This window comes from Topomyia yanbarensis, chromosome 3, assembly GCF_030247195.1.
Source record: "Topomyia yanbarensis strain Yona2022 chromosome 3, ASM3024719v1, whole genome shotgun sequence".
Taxonomy (NCBI): Eukaryota; Metazoa; Arthropoda; class Insecta; order Diptera; family Culicidae; genus Topomyia; species Topomyia yanbarensis.
In genome coordinates, this window is record NC_080672.1 from 424468420 (window position 1) to 424493076 (window position 24657).

General features: G+C 38.8%; 1 protein-coding gene across 9 annotated transcripts in view; it reads right to left on the minus strand.

Annotated features, from left to right (window-relative positions):
- LOC131692479 (uncharacterized) overlaps positions 1–24657 on the minus strand; it is a 534648-nt gene that overhangs the window by 101525 nt on the left and 408466 nt on the right. For all 9 annotated transcript variants that reach the window (XM_058979544.1, XM_058979545.1, XM_058979546.1 and 6 more), the window contains one exon: positions 951–1481. In XM_058979544.1, the coding sequence (XP_058835527.1) occupies positions 951–1481 (531 nt within the window). The remainder of the gene's footprint in view (positions 1–950; positions 1482–24657) is intronic.

The following is a 24657-nucleotide window of genomic DNA, read 5'->3' on the forward strand; positions in this document are numbered from 1 at the left end:
GATTAGATCAACCGAAAATAAGTTATCCAAATCTTTTATTCGCGTTGTACGCGCGTATTTGTGATGGCTAAAAGGTATCATAGTATGCCGTGCGTTTGACTGTTATCTTTCGTTTGTTCACTTTTTTGTGCAATTTGCATTTCTTCGTTTCCAAAGTGTAGCGTATTGAAAATGAAGTGAAAATTAAAGTTATTGGACATTTGGCTAGGTGAAAATCGCCAAACAAAGTGCAGAACAAAAGCAACAAGCTGCAATAAAGGGAACTGTATTCGCGAGTTTTGCAGCGACCAAGTGTCTGCATTTTGATGGACGACGAAACCTATGTGAAAGAGGACTCAAAACACTTCCGGATCCACACTATAATAGTGCTGTCGTAGAGGAAAATGTAAGCGACGGACAGATAGATTCAAGTGGAGAATTTTCCTCATTTTTAGGATACTTACGATACCCGATTGTTTCTGAATATGTTGTGATCAGGATCAACCTTATCTTACTTATTTCACATATCTGCCAAGGAATGCGATTGATTAAAATAGATTTTAGTACATGAAAACAACTCACAATTCTTACTAATTCTAATTAGTGCTTCGAAACTGTGAATGTGCACGATGAACGAAGAGTGGATAAGCAGTTCTAGATGTTTCCAATCTTTGTTAACAAATCAGCAGATTTAGAAAAGTAAAAGCTCAAAACAAGTCCATGTTTTCGATTTTAAGTAAACAACGTATATAGATACTAACGGAAATCAAGACTAAGTAAAATTTAGACAAAAAAAAGGAAAATAACACTAAACTGATAGAGTAACACAAAACAATTACACGGTAGATATATAGGTAAAAAAAATAAAAGAGCGCTTAGTTGGTACAACGACACTCTATGAACCCACCGGAGTTTTGCGCGAGCGCAGCGGAGAGACTGAATATTTGGCCAAGCGGTTTTCAGTTATGTACCTTTCTCGGTCCGTAACCGTATCCGTAGCCAGCGGTGGTTGGCTGCTGGTACGGAGCGGGTTCCGGTTGAAAGGGCGGTGGAACGTACTGCTGCTGGCGCTGCTGGTGTGCAGGATTGTACACCGGGACCGGTGATTTTACGTGAGACCAACCGCGTGGGCTGTAGCCCCCGCCGCCAATGATCTGGGGCGAGCGGGGCGAGGCCAACGAAGCGGTCGAAGGTGACGAATAGCGGTTATGCTGTTGATAATGTTGATGTTGTTGTTGTTGGTGATGATGCTGCTGCTGTTGATAGTACGGAGCACTAACGGGTCGAGTTGGTTGACGTTGCTGCTGTTGCTGGGGAAGAACGGCACGACCTCCGCTGAAAGCTACCGTCGAACCACCCAGTGGGGACACAGCACGGCGCTGAGGGCCGGCGAGCTGAGGTGCCGACAGAGTATGAGGTGATGGTGGCGGGTAGCTCGGCGGATACTTGAGCTGATTGACCGGTGACTTCGGGGTTTGAGCCGGCGAGATGTGGGATGTGGCCTGCGGTTCAAGGATGATTTGATTGCGATTGATGACGGACACGCGGCGATGGTTTTATATTGATGGTGAGGGAAGATGAGCGAAAAGCATATTTCGTTTTTTTCGAAAGAAGAGAAAAGAAGAAAAATAAATTAAAAATGATGATTTTTCTGTTTGTCGACGATGTTTGCTTTGGCGTTTGTATATGAGTATGAAATAATGCTAGAGTGATATTTATTTGATGGCAGTTTTCAATTTGTTCAAATTGATGATAAATTTAATTTGCGGAGATTGCCGTGTAAACACTAGTTAAGGTTGAATTATTTTTAGCTTATATTTCGTTTCGATTGTTGTTTGTAGAGGGCATTAGAGTCACTCAAATAATAGCGTTGAAATGATACAAATAATATGTTGAGCTATGGACATACTAATGGAAATTTTGTAACAGATTGTATCAGTTTCGTTTTTGAATTTTGTGCTGCGAAATATTATTGGACGAATGATATTCAATGAACAATGTACTAGAAATCATTGGCTGTAGACTATCCCAACTAGTGATAACATGTTTCAAACCATCCAATTTTTTTCGTAAACGAATAATTCTTTGTTCCAGTAGAAAGTTAGTAGAAGAGCAATTTGGAAAAAAGTGTTTCTTCAGTGATCTGATTCAATGCGGTCGAACTAACTTTCTCTGCACAAATACTTCATGTGATCAGCACATCGATTGTTGTACCTAACGACATTAACTTTCCCAATTCTCCTGATATTTAATTAATTGAGTAATTAAAAGGGGCATCTTCAACAGATCGTTGCAACTTTCCAGAAATCTACAAAACATTTTAGTTCAGAGCGAAGACAAATATAGTATCGATAGACATTTTGGTTCAATAACAGTAACGATCCGTTTAAATAAACCAGACGTTTTTTTATTTCATAAAATCGAAAAAGATGACATCAGGAAAAAAATTTGTGCGTCATTTTTTATATTTTAACCAGTGGAAAAAGTTAACTGGATGTACCTTTATCATTTATATTCTGACAGCTAATTTTTAATTTTTTTATCATCGAATAGATCTGAAATACTTATTAGGAAATGAGAAGCGAAATAGATTATTCCAAGTAAGTAGCAAAAAAAGTCGTTCTGAACTCGTCCACAAGAAACTTCACCGATTCAGCCTAATTGGATTTTTTTTCTATTACATGGAACTGCACAGAATTTTTCTTAGTAGATTAAGGAGTTAAGCATTTCAACCGGTAGCTTTGAATGGCGGTGTATGGCCTCTTTACTTGAAAAGGATACTCCAACATGCTCCGGACCAGTGCGCAGTACACAGATATCAGTGCGTAGAACCGCACAAATTCAACAGTGTTCCGTGTCAAAAAGCGCAATTTTGCTAAAGTCTTCACCATTATTGCTGTCGGCGGAGTGAAGTTTTTGGTCGAATAATCCAACCCCCCCAAATCACAGAGAGAATTAATCCTTTCGAGGACATAGGCTTGAAGCTTATATTCGCAACGCCTTAGAAGTGTCGAGCGCTCAAAGCTTATCACCTTACCGTGGATCTGCATACCATACAACGTGCGCCACTTTTCAATATTGACTATGTCATCTTGGAGCACAGCATAGTCGAGTCCTAGGGCAATTCAACGAAAAAATTTCAGATTATTCAGACTTCATGCAGGTACACCGATCGTTGATGAATAACAGAAAGATGAGTGACCTTAAGTGACTTCCTTGAGGGATTCCAGTTGGTGTTGTAGTTAGTAGATTGTAACCTAAGCACGGAAGAAATGCTAGTCACTGCAGTCCCATAACAGCAATGTGAACCTTGTCAAATGCTTTTGTTGTATGAAAAGCCCGATAGCGTCGAAGATGGACAAATTGGAACATTTTGACGAGTTTTACCTTGCAGTGCAGAACCTGTATGCAACGATCAAAGCATACTAGCTAGAAGAGTATTCGTTCAGCGTGGCTCTTTTATATGAGCTCATATAAAATCTACCTTCTGAGATCAAGGTGAACTGGCCTAAATATTGTCGCAATCTACCATGATCAGACCTTTCGATTTTCGCAAAATGGTTGTACGAGTTAGTAGTATATGGCTTGACAATAAAATGGAAGTCCTCCCACTTATCTCTTCCAATTTCTGTTTCAGCCTGGTACAGCTTTTCTTTCGTTATCCGGAGAGAATCACACAATACCATACCTCATAAGCCAAACGCACAGAAACTGGAAATGAATGAGTTAGGAGGGATTGAAAAGAGACACCCGTGAAAATCTTTAACAGATCATCCTCCAGCGCAATCGAATAGTGACCTTTCTCCAACCTTACTTGCACTCGATGAGTGTGGGTACTTGAAAACTATATACAATGAATCGAAACATTGTTGAAGAGAGCGCCGCTACGATTGTAATTCTTTTCTATGATTTTGATTAAATTTTTTTTCCCAATTTTTGCGATTAGAGGGAGTACGCTTCTCGCAACTGTCATTATTCACACCTAAGGTGCTGGGAAGTGTCTCAATTTTCGATTTACCGAAAATTCTAAAATCGAAAAGTGTAGGAATTTACAATCTTTTAAAGTCCATACAATTAAATCCAATGTGCGTTTCTGAATTGTATTATCACACAGTAGAACCGCAAGAGGTTGCTACATCTAGGCGTTCAAATGAGCAAAGACGATGTACTTATGATCAGATAACGACGGTTAGAGCTCGTTGGGTACGAACCAGTTTGCCAACTCATGCGTACTACAGTCAGAGTAGAAAGTTACGTCTAACTCCTCTTCTCTGCCAGATCGTGCAAATGTTGGGTGATTTGCTAAATTAGGTGCCTCTCAAATAGATATTTGAGCTGCCTCAAATTATATGGTGGGTCTTTGCATCACTGGCGATTATGAGTGGAAACCAATTTCTGCCACAGTATGATACAACCATATTGAAATCATCAGAAGGTGATGATTCATTATGCGGCGAACATGCCGAACAATAGACGTATTTCCTTTTTAAGTTATCAACAGTCACGTTGACTGACAGCACAAATATCACGAGTTGTGAGGTCGGATAGAAGCTATGCGTCGATAGCACTATTCACAAGTTTACATGCACGAGGCATTCAGCATGGATTTGTTATGCCATTTTGTTGTAAGCTACTAAGACGGGGTTAAGTAGCTTTTCAACATAGAAGTTTCCTTTATGGAAGTATGGTTATAGAACTTATGAAAGTTTTTGCTTCCTGCAAAAGGCGGGATAGATTCATAGATGTTGTACGTTTATGCTGAAGATTAATTTGGGCTACCCGAGCCATGTTCGATCAGAGCATTGCACATTTCATCACCGGCACTTATTGTACTTATTGTGAAAGTATTATAAATTAGCGTTCAATAGGAGTTGAACCGTTTCTCCGCACCTGATCAGAAGATTTGTAGCGACATTCTCTTGTATTTGCATTTAAATATTTGAAATCCAACTGACACTGAGTCTTAATGAACTAAACTAAAAAGAAATGACCTAACGTGCCAACAAACGGTTACGAAGCTGTGTAGAACTAATGACGAAGTCGGAGATGTCGCTACAATCGTTGAATCGACGGGTCATTTCTAATGTCGGCATGCAGGCACCGTAGTTAGTATTGCGCATTTCAGTCTGCAGCACTGTTCGAGGGAGGAGGGCGCGGGTTGGTGCGTAGAGGTTGATTTTTGATTTGAGATATTGAACGTCATATTCATCCAGAAGAAGCTTAGAACAAAGGTAGCTTGCGACGAGTATCTACGATCTTCTAAAGCACACTTTTGTCCTAATAATCGACAACGGTCTTCGTATGGCGGCAGGTTCGGCGTATCGTTCCAAGGCAATTGACGTAACGCATATCGTATGAATCTGCGCTGGACAGCTCCAATTCGTTGGCTCCAAGTTGCATGAAACATAGTTGGTACCCACCAACTTTGTTTGCAAATTCCAACGATGAAAATTGTAGTTTGTTAATTAATAATAATCTAATTCACAAGCAATAATTCGTTGATGTACTATAGCCTTTCTTGTATCATATTATCTATTGCGTTAGTTTTGGAACTAGAACTTTTCAAAATTACATTCAGTTTCCCATGGCTACCTTTATTCACCAAAATTAACACATTTATGCAACAAGTTTTAAGCCCCTCACGAAACAAAATCCCGGCTACGGGCCTGCGCCGAATTCTCTCTTAACTATGTGTATTTGTCTTACATACACTAACAGCCCCAATAATGCCATAATTCTAAAATTATAGCTAAGTCAAATATTACAAAATTTTTGGTAAAATAATAAAAACAATAAAGTGAAATAAAACAACGTTAAACAGCAAATGAAGGAATCAGCCGAAGACGCAGAGTTTGGCGAGACAAAATAAAGTCGAAAACAGAAGCAACAGTGATGAAGATTCTATGTAGGCCAGTAATGGCTCTATGCCTCCAGTATGAGACGATAAATATCCTTAAAATTTTTGACAGAGATGCATCCCACCATTCGAGAGTGTATAGAAAAAGAGTTATTTAAACGTAAGTTGCGAATCTAATATCGATAATAACAGACGCTAATTGAAACAAACCGAGTCTTTTTTCGTGAAAATGAGATCACCGACCACTTCTTCGGATTTACACGCATGCCGTTCTTGTTACCCTAGTAAGCGAAGACTTCAAACTATTGTTGGAGTAACCAACAATCTTCAGTAGAGCGGATGAGAAGCAATATATTGAGATCGTCTGCGAAGGATAAGCGTGGAGTTGTTAGAACTAGGCGGACGTCGTTGAAATAAAGTTGAAACATCAACCGTCCCACGTGACTTCCCTAGGGTACGCTTGATGTAAAAATAAATATAGGTGCCTGACAATCTCTAATGACAACTACTATTTCTCGATCTGTAAGGTAGGATAGAAATTACTAGAAGAAACAACCGTTAATTGCAAATATCTCTATTTTAGCGGTATCATAGTTCATTTTTTCAAAAACAGTGGATAGATCTGTGTGAACAACATCGGTTTGAGTAAGACGTTGCGTAGATTAGTCGCTATCGGATGCCCAGACGGAAAGCCATGTTGATCTTATTAGTAATTCCACGGTAATTATTGACGTTTCGCTTTTACCCATTTTGATTAATTGGGAACCTATTCGTGGATTTCCAGTAAGATGGGAAAAATGTAACAGATACTATAAAGATGTGAAGAAACGGATTAACCAAAAAGTCGATGTGCGTTTTCAAAAGTACTGAAGGAAAACCGTCGGGTCCCGGATTCAAAGACAATTTGAGCCGAGAACAAACTCTAGTAATTATCATTTCATTAACATCGATTGACATTGATAGCTCACGACCGGAACTTGACGAACCGCGAGTTCAATTTGATCAACTGTTAAGGCCTCATCTGTGACCACATTCGCGAATTTCTCCGAAAAAAGTCTGCACATATATTGGGATTCCTTGCGCTGCTCATTCACATATTTCCAGAAATATTAATGATGCGACTTGAGATTATGCTAAATGTTTTGCTGATACCGAAAGAAACGATCTTGACTAGCTCGTTTATAAGCATGGCTGAGACTGGTGTAAAAGTTTCTAAGTGGAATCTCGTAATAGACTTCAACCATCACATCGTGCTCGTCTGCCAACGGGGGCCGGTTTGTTGACGATGAGCTTTCTTCGGAACGTGCCAGTCAATAACGTAACCTTAAACTACTTTGAACTACTGTTACAATATCTTAGGGTTCCAGAATATTTGGCCAATCGAGAGTGGAGAAAAGGACTGCGGTATTCACTAAAGAAGAGGAAGCCATCACTACAGATGTACCAGAAAACTGTTCGCTGACAAAACAAAGATCAAGATGATAGTTATTTTAGTTGGTAATGGGATTATTTGTAATAACGTGGCTAAGCTGTAGCTGTTAAGAAACCTCACCGCCCCTGAGCAAAGACCGGAGTTATCGGAAACCTATTTCCAGAAATGCTACGGAGATGGAATTCTCCTAGTATGGTGGTTCGGCGAGGTCAAGCTAATTGCGGTTAACGATATTGTAGTCCTCGTCGACTCGTAGCTGCTGGCTTGAGGGTTGGATTATTTCTGATAACACGGGAAAAACGCAAGTAAGATCAGGTGCGGTGCGGCCCCATACCGGGATCTACGAGCGACCAGCTACAAGACTCGCAGCTCTAGATGTACGACGAGATGAACAGTAAGACAGGAATGCATCTGTCAGCACAGGCAACACTGTTATGCACTCAGCTTTCGGTCGAGTACATATGTCAACCAGACACCTCGCTGGCTGGTAATCCAAAAAATAAATAAATATGATTGCAGCGCAGTGGGAAAGGATAAAAAGTAAGGAAGTAACTTCAAAGCATCCCCCCTTAAGAAAATTGTAATCAAGTCAAATAAATGGAATATCGAATCGGAAACCACCCTTTATTCCTTGTTGACATTCGTCAGCTCGATGGCATTGTGAATACCGAAATAGGGTTTTTAATGCAATATTAGTGCTAATTCAAGCTTATGGTTACTTGGGAGATTTTTCTTTATCGCAACACCATATCCACTATATAGATCACCGATAGAAAAGTAGCGATCGCACCGATAAATGTCGTAGCTCTGCGTAAGCTCGAAGTTTAACATATCCATCGTGTAGCCAAGCTTCGGTGTGAAAAATACTGTCATATTCGCAGGAGGTGTGGGTGGGCAAAAAGATATGCGTTTTTGTTCTCATTCCACGAACATTCTGGTAGTAGACGGACAGGAAATTATATATTGTACCCGAGGTCATGCTATGGAGTTCGGAAGACCCCCTCCTAATCTTCTAACGCAGGGCCCGGAAGACCGAGCTGCCCGTTGGCCGACAATACAGTTCTATTATTTAACAATAGAAGTGTATTTTGAGGCATCTGAGTGATCTGAAAATGATGGAATTTTAAATGAAAAATTGGTTGGAACCCCGATTAAAAATATATTTTGAAAGTAAGAAGTGTCTGAAAAAATGTAATATATCTCGAATTTCAAGACACACCAAAAAGTTATTACCACAAGTTTGTAGTTCTAAAATTACTCTAAAATTCATCCATACAAACCTACCCACAATTAGGTTGTTGCAAAGAGTTTCCAAAATTGTTCATCCCACATATGTACAACCAAACGCTGAAAAAATACGTCCTCTTGAACAAAGGGATGCAACCTTTTGAAAAAACTGGCTCTTAAGATGTAATTGTAGCTTACAAGCCGGCCTACACAGACGAATATAGTCGGCCAAGTGGGCATTAATCACGGCGGTGAAATATTCACCGGCATAGTCAATATCTCCCACATGCTCAAGTGAATGCCAATATGTATGAAACAGTGCGGCTTCTAAGAAATCAGTTCGGTGAGAGTCACGACCGGGATCATTCGGGACATCCTCAAAAATTACAAGTCTTGACAGACAAATAATAACTTCCAGGGAGAGGGGTGTGATTTGCATCAATCATAGAGATCGACTCAGCAAGTTCGTTGATCCGGCAGTCGGCTAGTACTGTCTCATTCAATAAGACATGGACCAGGATACGACCGTAGCGACTGGCAAGGCTATTAATTTGTGTGGGACAGTTTACAAGCGAAACCTCAACAGGTGTTAGATCGATGAATCTATTCAATGCGGTTGATACGATTGAGATTTGCGGTTGTTCACATAACTGCGCTCGTTTCTATAAACAGCATATGGATCGTCAAAAAGCTGTTGAGACTTAAACCTATCATCTAATTAGGTCTCGGAGAGTACAATTATGTCGTAATGAGTGGTAGAGATAGCCTGAAAAACGTCATCGATTTTTGTGCGGAGCCCTTGGATGTTTTGGTAATAAATAGCCAGTTTGTCATTTGAGCCTGCATTGCAAGTTGATTCCGTAACGTTGATCCAAGTATGAACGTCAGATGATCCGTGCACTTGGGAGGTGTCATTATGATCAGACGAAGAGATGTATGCTTGAATGGTGTCATTTCGTGAAAGGCGAGCAGTGACATTAGAAGCTTCAGCGGGACATATACTGCTTCTTATGTTACCTGGGGAAACAATGCTGTATACTTGAAGGACATCGTTTCACTCAAACGCTCTTATATATACCATTTTAGTCATCCAGTACTTCTGGAAAAAAAACTGCTATCCTTGTCCTGTCAATCAACATTGTCTTGGTAGTAGCAAAGGAAAAATGATTTCAGAGAATTTATGTGTAACTTTTATGTGTAATTTATAACTCCAAATCCCAATGAAATACGACAGCAGTTGATAGGAATCCTATACCTTTCAGCCATCCCGGAAAAAAGTGTGTATTTAATTTATAGACTTCCTTGAAGCTTTCGATCACTTCCTAATAGGTCAAAGTGGTCAATGAGGGATTAATTGGATGTCAGAGAGCCAGAGTCACAATATTTCATTTGAGTAGGTATAACTTTGTTAAAATCGGCCTAGCAATCACTGAGAAAAGTGAGTGACATTTTTTGACTCACACATACATACACAGACAGAGAGGCTCGGCTCTCGACGAACTGAGTCGAATGGTATATGAGGCTCGGCTTTGCGGGCCTTGGGAAAGAGCTCGGTTTTCAGAGTGATTGTATAGCCTTTCTTTGTATGAGAAAGGCAAAAGGAAAACTTCAGTTAAAAACGTTTTTGAAATTTTATTTTCTGAATAAATATTTCAATACCTATAGTATGATTAATGATCTGTGTATATGTGTTACGAGTTTAGCAATCTTAGCGAAGGAAATTGTCTTTGGTTGGCTAAACAGCTATCCTGAATGTACAAAGTTTTGTAAAATTTTTGAGTATTTTCTGAGAAGCGCTACGAATTTGATAAGATCGAACAAATAACTAATCGCCCAGTAGATAATCAACTATTGGAAGCATTTTGATATCGCTGAATATGAAAATATTCCATAGGTACATTTTATATTCAAACCTCATAGTGTAGGTTGCAGTTGTTTTTAGCTGGAGTTACAAAACATGTATGTTGCAAACATTTATCTTCCCCAACCCACAAATCGTTCATGAATATAACGGTTAAGCTAATAATCCACTCATAAAAGTACCAGCATCCAAATAAATTACGTTCCTCACACAGGTGCGTGGTAATTTCGCAACATTAAAAAATCGGTTGCCTACAACAACGCATAATTGATCAGCGCCACGCATTTTCCAACTTTCCAGGCCACCACCGACCGCCGAACAGACGCAAGAAGAACGTTCAAATTTCTACATCAATACGCCAAAACACGGGCCCCCCCCGAAATTGGATGATTGTGCGGTATGCCGCTACCCCACTAATGTCTTGAGATGGCAGCTTTCGCCGCTGAAATTGCTACCCATTATAAGCGAAAACATTACCCATTAGTAGGCGGTGTGTTGGGTGTAAAGTTTCCGTGAAGAATTTCGCGGCAAACAAATTATCACATGCTCTCTGCCTGGAAAGTGCCAGTCGTCGAATTAACCCTCGAGCGGGCGCTTTTCTGTTGCCGCTTCGTAAGTTGCGAACGTGTTGTTCAGTTGTCCTTTGTGTAGGTAGGTATCATGAAGAGTTTGTTGTTTTCCCCCACACGGTTCCAGCTCGCTGTGTGGGTGGGTGGGTGGTTGGATGAGGTATCATCGCTAATGTTTGACTTGATAACTTTTTGTTTACATCAATTTCTGGTCTCTTGTTGACAATTAGTTCTCGTACCGTACAAAAATTTGCTCCCCTGGATGAATTTCTAAAGCCTCCTCGGCTGGCATACTGTTGCTGTCAGAGCAGCAGAAAATAATTGCGTTGTTTTCAGTGGCTCGACGCGAATAATTTCTCTATAGGAAGTGTTTTTCAGCAATAGTTCAGGATCCAAGTTTCATGAAGCATAATAATGGCGGAAACGTGATGGTTTGTTGTATAGTACCCAGCGAAAAATTAAAATTAATTGACTTAGATCAAAGTGCTTTGAATCGGTAGAATGTGGGCACTTTATTAGGTGAAATGAACCATTGAAATTGACGTTTTGGACTTTGTTTATCTTTACGAGAGGATGTACTACTGGGGAGCTGTTAAAAACAGTTTTTTAAAAGCGGGCGACTCACACTCAGCGTCGTTTCGCTATTTTCGAAATTCAACAACAGTATTCATTCTTTATTCCGAACATGTCTTAGTTGGCTTTTATCGAATCAAATAATCTATAAATTCTTACACTGACTGACACCATTTTACAAAAACAATCAAATTATGCCACAATCCTCGACATTTCAATTTTAATAAAACTTAGTGACAGGCCATCTACAACCCATGCTTGTCTGTGATAGTGCCGGTTTAGTATTGCCCGATGCTATTTGTTTACTTTTTCTCGAGCGATTCTTTTACCTCCTCCCACCCACGGCCTGAGGAAGAAATAAACAAATCTCGCCTCCAAGGCACACCAGAAGTATAAGGCTCTCAGAGTCGGTAAATAAAAAAATGATTGACATTCTTGAGCGTTACTTAAGAGAACGTTTTCACGTTGTACTTTTCTTTATTCGGAGCATAATTTCCCCACGCAGAAATCGGCCATCAGAGAAGCCAACGTAGAGGAAAAATCCTGTTGCTTGTTGTATTTATACAATTTCATCCACAATTCTCACTCAAGGATGTATTTTCCAGCGAAGCGATTCATTTTCTGCCCTTTGTTGGCAGTAAATTGCGAAACGAGAGCAGTGTTCAGTAATAAAGCATGTTTTACTTCAATAACTTAAATTAAATTCTTGTCACTTAGCAGATGGTTGGTATGGAGGGGGAGGCGTTAACTGTTTGAAATGGACTGCAGATGCAGACTTTCTACAAAAAAATTAGAAAAAATGAAAACTTACATAAGCAAACTTGTAGGTCGAATAACTACTAATGTTAGTGAATAATTTTCCAAAAACCCCTGCCAAAATTTCGCTTCAAAACGCCCTTTGTGAACTACGCTATTCTCAACAGAAATCTATCCACCATTTCACACCCATTCCCACAGTACCGAGTGTCGATTGTTGGGCGAAAAAAAAAACTTTTCCCTTCAATGTTCGGGTTCCTACGTTGAATAACAGCAAGCAACCGAAACGGACCACCACGACGCGTCACTGGCAGTAGGCGAAAGGCGAGAATCACCCGTCGAACCCCAGGAAGTCGGAGTCGAAGAGTGGATTTGGTTCTATTTCCCGGTCTTTCGCAGCCGGCTTAGCCAGCTTTCTGCAATAAATTTTCCGCTGTGAAATTGGTGCAGACTAACGGTGGAAGGACGAACGGATGGACGGACGGTGCACGGATAGCAGTCAGTGAGTGTGGTGCAAAGTTAAAATGATTCAAAGTGAACAACGAAGCGAATGGCTAGGACGCGCTGCTGCGGCACTTGCGAGGGAATTGTATGTGTACATAACGCTCGCGAATTGCCATATTGGTCATGGCAGAGGGCGAGAATTGGATGAACAAATAAAATGGTTGAACAGGAGAGAGAGAGAGAAAAAAAAGAAAAGTTTCCCACCAGTCAAACACTGTGCTGAATGGAACTGACGACGTGGCAGGGGTTTCGTGGGCGATGTACGATTCGTAAATTGAAAACACTGGACGAAAGTGACAGACAGGGATCAATTTGAATATGCAAAACGGCTAATACGTTGGATTTGTTTGAACAATGTTTTCTATTCGCGGTGGGTTTGTTGAGTTTACTTGTCGAGGGGAACTTTTGCGTAGGTAGGGGTGCACTACCTGATGCTATAGCCCCGGGTTTTTAATTCAGTTTGAGTGTTATCCAAAACGGTCATTATTTTTCTTTGGGTAAATGGATTTATGCCATGAATCATATCGGTGGGTAGATTAATAAAATATGATTCGTTGTTTATCTAAAGTTGGTGAGGATTGTGTTCTAGCAATTATATTACAAAAATTTATCATCCCAAAGTACAAAATTGGGATAATATGAAATTTTGTACTACCTATAGCTCATATTCTTTCTATACTAATTGATAACAAGTAGACTAACCTTCTATAAAACCTTTCATTCCGTCTATGGTTATATATCTGTACAAAATGCACGAATGCTCCAGTATTAACCTTTTCCCTGTTCAACTGTTTCTCATGAGATATAGGGTTCCAAAACTATTCATCCTTGAAAATCATATGTGCTAGGGTAGAAACTTCACGATCGCGTGTATCATCGCGAAGGGCTCAAGCGTTTGTACGTTAACGTGTCCGACCGCGTATGCGAACGTGTAACTTCGCGTGTATAAATTCTGTTTTATGATTGTATGTCCTTTCGCAAAATTACGTGTGTTCTGATACTTAATTTTCGCTGTACGGTTCAGATACTATAAGGAAGTGAGTACTTCCATATCACTAGAGTTCCCGTTTATGTCGCCATGTTGTATAGTGTTGTATAGTGGATATGAAAACTTTCTTTTTTTATTTTATCCAATTGAAGGCAGGAGCCTAGACTTCTGGTACAGAGGATAGAGACTTCCGGATGTTACTGATTCATGATTGTGCGAGCGCAGGAATTTGTAGGTTCATGCTTGAGACCGCGTTTGAATATTTTTATCAGTTATCATGTTTGCGAGATCGCGAGTGTAGGTTGCGTGGCTGCTAGCGAAAGGCTCAACCAGTTGTATGTTAACGTGTTTTGTGCGTTTATGTGACTTCACTTGTATAAATTCGATTTTTTGTCATCATAGAACGTGTTGTTTAGTGGCTATGAGTGCCATTTTTTTTGTTTAGTCCACCTGAAGGCATTGTACCTATGCTACTGAGGCTGAGGATAGGTACTTTCCGAAGTAACCGATTCATTATCGCGCGAACACGAGTGTTTGTAGGTTCACTTTTGAGACCGCGTTTGTGAATTTATAAGTGTTAAAACGTTTAATTAGTCATCGGGGTGTTACCCTGTCTTCGAGATCGCGGGGCGTAGGTATGCCTGGATGATCGTGGAGGATTTGAGCGTTTGTATATTAACGTTGTTGTCGCGTGTGTTAGCGTGTATGTAACTTTGCGTGTATAATTTATTTTTTATAAGCGATTTTATAAGCTGCTAGGATCGAGGGTAGAGACTTCCGGACGTGACCGATTCATGATTCACTCCTAATTATTTCAATGTTAGCGAGATCGCGGGCGTAAGTATGTGTGAATGATTGCAATAGCATGTTCGCGTTTGTGACCAGTCTTGTGCTATCGGGAAGGTCATGATTGTACGTTTGACATGAGAGAGATCGCAAGTGTTTACGAGAGAATATGCAATTTACTGTATTTGTTAGTGTTAGTATAAACTTACCTTAAGATATAGTAATAAAAGGAAAAAAACCGAATAAACAAAAAAAGTTAAGTAGGACCGTATAAATTGATCGATATTATTTTTGGTACTTATGAGTAGTGTAAAATCAAACTAATTAAAGTACCACAAAAATAGACTAATGAAGTGGAATAAAAGAACATATGAAATATGCATTCAAACTACTTCAAATCGTCTAAATGCCAGCAAATGATATTTTGTTACTATCAATGACAATTGCATTTTGATAGTATTTTTTCATGCTATCCTGACCTGGAATAGATGATTCGCACGCGTAGGTAAAACGCAATCCACGACAACCCGCCAGTCGGCCACAGGCTAATGGTTGACCGTTAGTTTGGGCTGGTTCACAAAACAAATAGCCCTCTCGGTCGCCTCAATGCACCACTATCGAGGCGTTATGCGATAACCATCTTAAATCAGTTGTCTGTCAGAGGATCTTTGAAACACACACATGCTTAATAATGTTAGCTGAATTATGTTTGCAATACTGTCAAACCCGTCAACCTAGTGGAGCGGAAGATAAAGCAACAACAGCTCTTGGGATAATATTGGACGTGTTTCCGTGTTGTGTGTTTTTAGATAAAACGACTGTTTTTGAGTTGACAGAAGTGTGCCTCAATGTTCCACACATTGTGGTAACGAGTGAAATGATTGTGTATTACTGTGAATCGTTTACTTATATCGTGTATTCGTAGCTGATCTAGTCTATACACAGAAAAAAATGTTCCCAAAATTGTGAATAAAGTGCCATGAATTCTGGAACAATCACGTTTTTACGTTACGAAAGCAGAACCATGAACAAAAGTCATGGCTTTTATAATTATGTTCAATTTCCCTTCAGTAACGCCCGCATAACGCTTGCTTAGTGAAAATATTGGTTTTTGTTTTGTGAACTTCAGTCACGGTTTCCGCTAAATTATTTCAAATTCGATTCTCAGTACGCGAACTAGTTCACAACTTTATGAACATTATTCATAAAACCAAAGGTTGACTCATGATTTTTTTCCATAGATGTAGAAACATTAATTCATAAAATCAAAATATTCTAGCTATTTTTTCGTGAACTATTTCACGAAATTCGAAATTTTATTCATGAGGGATTCCATGAGAAACCGGCCGACCGCAAAATATGACCATAGTCGATTCGAACGAAACTTTGCAGGTGTGTTCGCTGTATGAATCTTCATGATATTCTCTGACAATTGGAATATTTTGATACAAGAGTAATTTTTCAAAAGGGCGCAAACGTTTCTACGCGTATGAATTTCAAATTTTTTTTTGTTCGATTACTGTATTTTATACAGCAAAACTATCTGAGAACAAGTTACAGGGAATGAATGCTTCTGTCCGAAAAAAATATACACTGAAAAAAATGTGTTATTTTTCAAAAAAACAAAAATTTATGATAAAAATTTAAATTGCGAAAAAACCCATTTTTTAAATTTTTTATATTTTGTTACCAAAAATATAAAGAGAAAAGAAACATTTTGATTGTGATTGCATGATGGAGAAAAAATCGGTAAAAAAGTTTTTCTAACAATAACTTCGTACATGTTTTTAAATTTCATACTAATTGACATACAAAATTGTAATTTTATTACAGAATATAATTCAAAGCACCATTTAAAATCAAAATGCATTTAACAAAAATCTTCCAAAATGCGATAGTTTTCGAGATATTTGAAATTTGGCTACTTCAAAAACAATTAATTCGTGTAATTATGCTCTTTTTAAAAGTTATTCGCGCTACCCCATCAAAAAATGTCAAAAATTTAATGTTTATCGTTTTAAAGACGTAAAAGCAACCTTTTTAGTGTATTTGGATCATGGAGAAGTTTTCAATAAAAAAGTTTTCCTAACAACAACTTTTGACATTTTTTTATAATTCTTACTATTTGCAGTCAATAATACAATTTTCTTTTTGAATATGATTCTAAACGCCATTTTAAATCGAAATGCTCGTATAAAATAAAATATATATTGTTTTTTATATAATAAAATATATATTGTAACTTCAAAATGTTTCACAATATCGCCTTGATGTTAAAGAGAAAGTTGTAGGAAAGTTTACGGGCCTTTTGAAAAACCTATTATTGTTGATGGAGAAACGCGACTAACTTATGAAAAGGTCGTAATAAAACAAAATAATTGTGTTGTTAAAACAAAAGTTAAAATATCTCGAGAACTACTACATTTTAGAAAATTTTTGTTAAGAGCATTTCGATTTAAAATGGCGTTTAGAATCATATTCAAAAAGAAAATTGTATTTTTGACTGCAAATAGTAAGAATTATAAAAAAATGTCAAAAGTTGTTGTTAGGAAAACTTTTTTATTGGAAGCTTCTCCAGGATCCAAGTACACTAAAAAAGTTGCTTTTACGTCTTTAAAACGATAAACATTAAATTTTTGACATTTTTTGTTGGGGTAACGCGAATAACTTTTAAAAAGAGCATAATTACACGAATTAATTGTTTTTGAAGGAGCAAAATTTCAAATATCTCGAAAACTATCGCATTTTGGAAGATTTTTGTTAAATGCATTTTGATTTTAAATGGTGCTTAGAATTATATTCTGTAATAGAATTACAATTTTGTATGTCTATTAGTATGAAATTTAAAAACATGTACGAAGTTATTGTTAGGAAAATATAGTTCACAGAACCAGATATCGGAAATGAGTCATATTTTACGCTCTAAAATAAAATATCATGATAATATGAACAGAAATTACGAAAATCGTGACTGAGATCTTGAAATCATAAACACAAATTATACAACTAGTGACAAAAATATCTAAAATCGTGCAAAGATCCTGAAATCATGAACAAGAATTGCTCTATTCATGACTGAAATATCACGATAACGTGAATAGAAATAACGAAAATCGCGACTGAGATCTTGAAATCATGAACTTAAATCCCGCTAACGTCATGAGAATTCACAAGAAGCTCTTCAAATGATGAACAACGTTTGACTGTCGACTGTGTACTCCCAAATAATGCACAAGAATCACAACAAAAACTAAACATGTCCAGGGAACAACAACAGTAACCCAACCAAACATTCTAACGTAACGCCATGTATATATTCGGGGCGAACTGGTTTTTAGAAAACACAAATAGTTTCACGAATACGAGGTTTATTATTCAGTTCACGAATCGTTTGTTCGTGAATTTAGGAACGGTTTTTTCCCGTGTATGGCACATTGTTCTGAGCGACTAACCCCTTGGATAAAACTATATTAGTTAAAGGTTTGTTTTCTGAAGGACGTTCTCAAAGAGGTATAATATTTTAGTTTTGCCATAGCAGAGCAACGTGATCGTCTAAATCAACAGAATTAGCTCTTAAGAATAAACTTTGTCGTTGTTTCTCGGTTTTGGAATGTAAGAACATTTTGTCTCCGTCATTTTTCTTATCGTTATGGCGCTGAAGCACCTAATTAATTCATATCCGAATTTTGGCAGGGACATTTTTCATCTATTATTTACTTGAGGGAAGCGTTTTGATGCAGTTTTGAGACGTAAATCCTTCTCAGCACTGAGAATGGAGGAAAACATTTGCTGCTTTACACATGACAACATTTTTTTGAAAATCGTAGAGTAGAGATGCAACCAGAGTTTCAAATATTCAAATTCATTGAATGAAAATTAATCATATTCAGTAGCATCCATTTTCAATATTCAGTGGCGCAACTGGAAACGTCATACGATCAAGCTGCCCGTGAATGCAGAAAATAGTGAACCGGATTTGAATTGGTTGCAAGATAATTCATGTTAGCTAAAGATCGCCGATGATCCAGAGCGACAATTTGATTCTGTGATTCTAGAAGAAAAATCGTTCGTTACGGCAGTGCTACAAATTTTTCCATCTAACGAGATAGTTTCGCTTCATTTTTCCTTGCTAAAGTTGGTTCGAGTAACTGCGTGCATACTTCGGTTTGCGTACCATTGCAAGCTTACGAATAGAATTTTGATCAAGATAAGGGCAGATTCTCAGGTTCTCATGACAAAAGAGCATGAAAGTGCGTTGACTACTTTGGTTAGGTGGCCCAAATTGATTTCCAATAGAGATTGCTGATCTTGCTGCATCTGGCGAAGTAAAATCGACTTCAAGATTACATTCTGATAAAACGTCTTTAGGGGGCGAGGTTAGCATGCGCACATGCGTGTTGATTGAAGGATTAGTTCGCGTTGGCTCAAGTGTCAAGTGGAAGGGGGCCCGGTAAAATGTTACATGGTCCATTTGTGCGTCTTGTGATTGTTAACATAGAAATGGTGTTCGATTTTACTGCCGAGGCCTTTATAGCTGCCCTAGAAAGTTTTATGACTAGGCGAGGAAGACCTGGGATCATATCATTCGACAATGCACAGTGGTCCAGAATGCAAATTTAGCAGGAATTTTAAGTTTTTACTAAAACTAAACAACTGAGCCTTATTATGTCTTTGGAAAATTTCTCGTAGTTTACAACAACAGTTAGGGTGGCTCTAATTTTATCATGCGAATGCGAATATTTCTTTTTAATTTCACAAAATTGATTTGAAAAAATCAATTTTTGAAATAATAAAGAAAAAAATAAAGAAATAATAAGAAAACGTGCCGCGCCGCGTCTCCTCACGATACCGCGAACGAAACACCGTTTTCGATGGTGGACTTCTCACTTGCTCTCTTATCATGCAACAATAACGCCCCAGGGTTAGACAGAATCAAATTCAACTTGCTGAAGAATTTGCCTGACACTGCAGAAAGGCGCCTGTTGAATTTATTTAACAAGTTTCTTGAGGGTAACATTGTCCCTTATGAATGGAGGCAAGTGAAGGTCATCGCCATCCAAAAACCAGGAAAACCAGCCTCCGACCACAACTCGTATCGGCCGATTGCAATGCGGTCCTGTATTCGAAAGTTGTTCGAGAAAATGATCTTGTTTCGCCTCGACAATTGGGTTGAAGCAAATGGCTTACTGTCAGATACACAATTTGGCTTCCGCAAAGGCAAAGGGGCGAACGATTGCCTTGCGTTGCTTTCTACAGAACTCCAAATGGCCTATGCTAACAAAGAGCAGATGGCATCAGTCTTCTTGGATATTAAGGGGGCTTTTGACTCAGTTTCTATCAACATTCTGTCAGAGAAGCTGCACCAGCATGGTCTTTCGCCAATTTTAAATAACTTTTTGCTAAACCTGTTGTCTGAAAAGCACATGTACTTTTCGCATGGCGATTTAACAACATCACGATTTAGCTACATGGGTCTTCCCCAGGGCTCATGTACTTAGACATCTACTACTCTACAATTTTTACGTGAATGACATTGACGATTGTCTTCCCAATTCATGCACGCTAAGGTAACTCGCAGACGACGGTGTGGTCTCTGTTACAGGGCCCAAAGCTGCCGACTTACAAGGACCATTACAAAATACCTTGGAGAATTTGTCTGCTTGGGCTCTTCAGCTGGGTGTTGAGTTCTCCACGGAGAAAACTGAGTTGGTGTTTTTTTAGGAAGCGTGAGCCGGCGCAATTCCAGCTTCTATTAATGGGTGCAACGATCAACCAGGTTTTCACATTTAAATATCTCGGGGTCTGGTTGGACTCTAAAGGTACCTGGGGTCGTCACATTAGGTATCTAAAACGTAAATGCCAACAAAGGATCAATTTTCTCCGAACAATAACTGGAATTCGGTGGGGTGCTCACCCAGGAGACCTGATCAAGTTGTACCAAACAACGATATTGTCGGTGATGGAATACGGGTGTTTCTGTTTCCGCTCCGCTGCGAACATACACTTCATCAAACTGGAGACAATCCAGTATCGTTGCTTGCGCATTGCCTTGGGTTGCATGCACTCGACCCATATGATGAGTCTCGAAGTGCTGGCGGGCGTTCTTCCGCCAAAAAATCGATTTTGGGAACTCTCATATCGATTGCTCATCCTATGCGGCATTCTGAACCCGTTGGTGGTTGAAAACTTCGAGAGGCTCGTCGAGCTTAATTCTCAAACCCGATTTATGGCCTTGTACTTCGACTACATGGCACAGAGCATTAATCCTTCTTCATATACTCCCAACCGTGTTCGTTTCCTAGATACTTCTGATTCTACTGTATTCTTACTATACTGGCATTTTTTACTGAATTTATTGTTTCTATTGCCTATATTTCATATATTTTCACACACAAACTTGAAAACTCTTGTGAGTTAACTAGAGCTTTCGAAAAAAGCTCAGGTTTGACAAATGGTATGTGAAGCCAATTACCAATTGATTGAACAGTGTTCCGAAAAAAAGTCAAAATTGCTGCCGGTCTAATGTTTATACAGCGAAGATCCGCTTTTATCGGTCCCTTGGTTTATCTTAGGCTGGCAAAATGGGGATTTTGACAAAATCGGGGCATATTTTTTTAGTAATTCGCAGTTGTTAAAAAATTCTTTTATTGTCCCTAGACATAGCTTTATTACCCTTTCTGATTTTTTGGTATAAATTTCCCGTAAAGGGGTCTTCCAGCGGTTCTTCTTATTTTTTTTTTAATTTTTGTTTCTTTAAGACAACAAAAATATGCTCAAGGTAGTTAAATGGTGAGATAATATAGTTCTCACAAGTCTCCTATCTCATGCCTCCACGCGAGTCTAAGTCTTGTAGATGATATTTGGTCCTTGGACCGGCGACGACTGGGTGCTATCAGCCTTCTAGCAGAATGAGAGGGTGCGAACGGATCCAGTCGCTAAAATACGTAAATTATCGTAAAAATAATCGGAGATCAGCCCAATTGAATTAATCTGACTAGTATCGACGATCACGGCAGGTAGATCACCAAGCTCCTCACAAAAACCTCTGCAGCATTCCGTCTTAGATTTAGATTTATTGTCTTCGGTCAAAGCCGTCTTATGGATAAATTTTTTTACACATAACGTATGCATTAAAAATGGATTTTTTTGAGAGATTTTTCATGCTATTACTCTGCACCTAGTGTTATACTATGTTAACACTACAGAGTTAAAACATGTTTTAATAATTGGCAACAAGAACAACGTCATCAAGATAGCGTTAAAACACATTTTAACTCGTAGCGTGAACGTAGTATTTTTGCTTATAGTACTTTTCACTGTCTTTCTCATAGAATCGAAATGTCTTCCACATATTTCTACATCTCTTAGTAATTGTCATTCAAAATGGCGGTATTTTTAGCCCACTTTATTTAATAACTCTTAAATTTTGAAATAAAAAATGTTGACGTCTTCGACAAATATCTGCAATTTCTTAATTTCAACAACTTCATAGAACATTTGAAGAATTGCAAAAATCTCAGAAAAAAGTAAAAAAAAAAAATGATTTTTTGGGTGCCTCCCACAAACAACGTGCTTTATCTCAACACCATTACATTTTGGAGAGTTTGCATGTTCAACAAGTTTTCTCGCAGTAGAATTTACTATAACTTTGTCATTGACATCGTGCCTCTATCTTAAAAGTTAGTGGTAATAAATTTTCTATCTCACTTGTAGGTGGATTAATCACAATTCAGTATACATCAAAAGAAGGGGGCTTTTATTCTGAAAAAGTGTTTCTAACACACCAAATCGCTAAAATCAACTCCTAGAGCACCATTAATTAAACGCACGTTTTGGTACCATTGCGACCACTGTGCTATGTAGCGTCAATCGTAGCAACCCTGTTGTATACAAACAAAATTGATACCAGCCAAGGCGAAAAAATCAAGGAACTACGCTCGATGGTTGGTTTGTTTAGCCAGCCCAACCTCGCAGCGAAGAAGTTGGACATCGTGAGGCTCTTCATGTCAACCGGATATAGTCGATCAGGTATTTACAACATCCTTCTCCTTCTGAAGAAATGCGAGTGCGTCAAACGGCAGCCAGGTTCTAGACCGCCAGACGGTGTTGCGCGAGTGCAAAGTGTTGTGTAAAATGAAGAGAAAAATAGAGAGAATAGTGGACTCCTTCATGAGAAAGGTTCAATCCAGGAAGGCAACAAGGTGCCGAAGGAGCTAAGTAAAACATTTTTTTTCGGCGATGAATGATATGCACGGCCAACCTTTTCAACGTTCCCCAGCGGCGACCGATAGCAAATCTTAAGCGGAGGATCTACTTCAATAATTTCGTGGCTAAAAAAGAGGTACAGCTGACAGCAAATATCGCGAATTAGCGGTAGTCTATTTTTAATGTAATTGTTGCTCTCCAGCTTTCTGCACATTCCCTCCAGGATATTGTTTTAATTTGTAATTTTATTGAGCACGATAACCTGTTAGTACAGTTAGTTAGTTCAATATAACAACTTCAACTAAATAGAAAGTAAGGCAAGAGGAATGTTCGGAAATGTACCCCACAAGTTTGGTGGCAAGAAAAACAACTCGACCTCCATAGCCGAAAGGATCCTAAAGATGATTCAGAAATGAATTGACGTATCATCGAACATCACAGGGCGCAAATCTACACAAGCACCAATTAAGTTAATTTCTTAGTCGCTATCAAGCCGATGATAAGAATCGGATTCACGTACTTATTTCAAACTGACGAATCCGACGAACTCATATTGGATTTTTGTTCAAATATTTATCGATCCTAAATATGTAAAATATCTACCAGTTCTGTGTAGCGCACACTTAGTGCTTACTGACTAAACCAATTAAAAATAATGAAGTCATTCGAATTCTCGGGAAAATCATAAAGTTGTCAATAATACGAAAGCTCCAGAAATATATCTAATTAATATTGTAGTTCAGTTCAAACATGCTTTTCACCCAATTTTCTCCTTAGAAAGTAAAACAACATGTTTAATAACTGCCTTAGTTTTTTGTAACCTTAAGCGTAGTATTACTGCAAAAAATGTAAAGAATGTCTACTCTAGCACTTTCATATTTATTCGTCAACCTGATGTAAACTATATTCATTAATGCTAATGTAATTGTTCAATCATCATTTTTTCCCCATATTTCGTTAATTTATTGCAAACTATGCTAAATAACCGAGTCGTGCAAATTAATCGCGATGAACAAGGGTGTTATTTTCCCTCTCTAATCCAACTATACAAGTATGTACACATGTAGGAGCTCGCCAGAACCGATCGAAAGAACAAACAGTGTAAAATCAAAGCCCACGAAGCGGACACCGTATACCGGCGAAATCCCGTTCATTTGCATTTCAGTGAACCGATAAAAGGGAAAGAGAGAGAAAAAAAAACTCATCGACAACAAAACGCTCCTGCTGAACGAACAAAGGTAAAATAAAGGAACACGAAGAGGAAATCCTTCTTCCGTGGGACCGGTACTGGGAAACGGGACACGTCACCCAGCTTTCCGTCGGGCTGGAAGTGGTAGTGGTAGTGGGACTGGTTGGGTGCAAGGTGATTGTGACCATGATAATAGGGGATTGCGGTAAAGCGGTTTGCGGTTTACAAGGTACGAAAGATAATTTTGATTTATTTTGGAATTTTGTGGTACAAGCGAGCGACTGAAGGTACAACACCCGGGCCGACCCGATTGGAGCTGGGCTGGAGTAAGCTACAGTTTGACCTGTGGAAGGAGGCCAGCTAAATCTGCATACGACAGAGCGAGCAATCATGACCAGGATGCGGAAGTAGAGGATTGGGGGAAAACAGAGGGGGGGGGGGGGGCAAAATAATCGGCATTGAATTTTTAAACACCCGTTCGCTTGAAATGCGGTATTGTTCAATCCCTAACATAAATGAAAAATAGCAATAAATTCTCATTATAAGCTGATTTTTTCGAAGGTCATGGGAAGGTCGGCCTTTGGCTGAACGGTCGATAAGTGTTGATCCTGCTGGAATTATTCACCGGATGGTGAATGAAGATATATTTCCTCCTTCTTTGATTTTATAATTGACTCAGGTTGCACCACAGATTATGTTGTACGGTTGTTTCCCATTTGGAACAAGTTCGA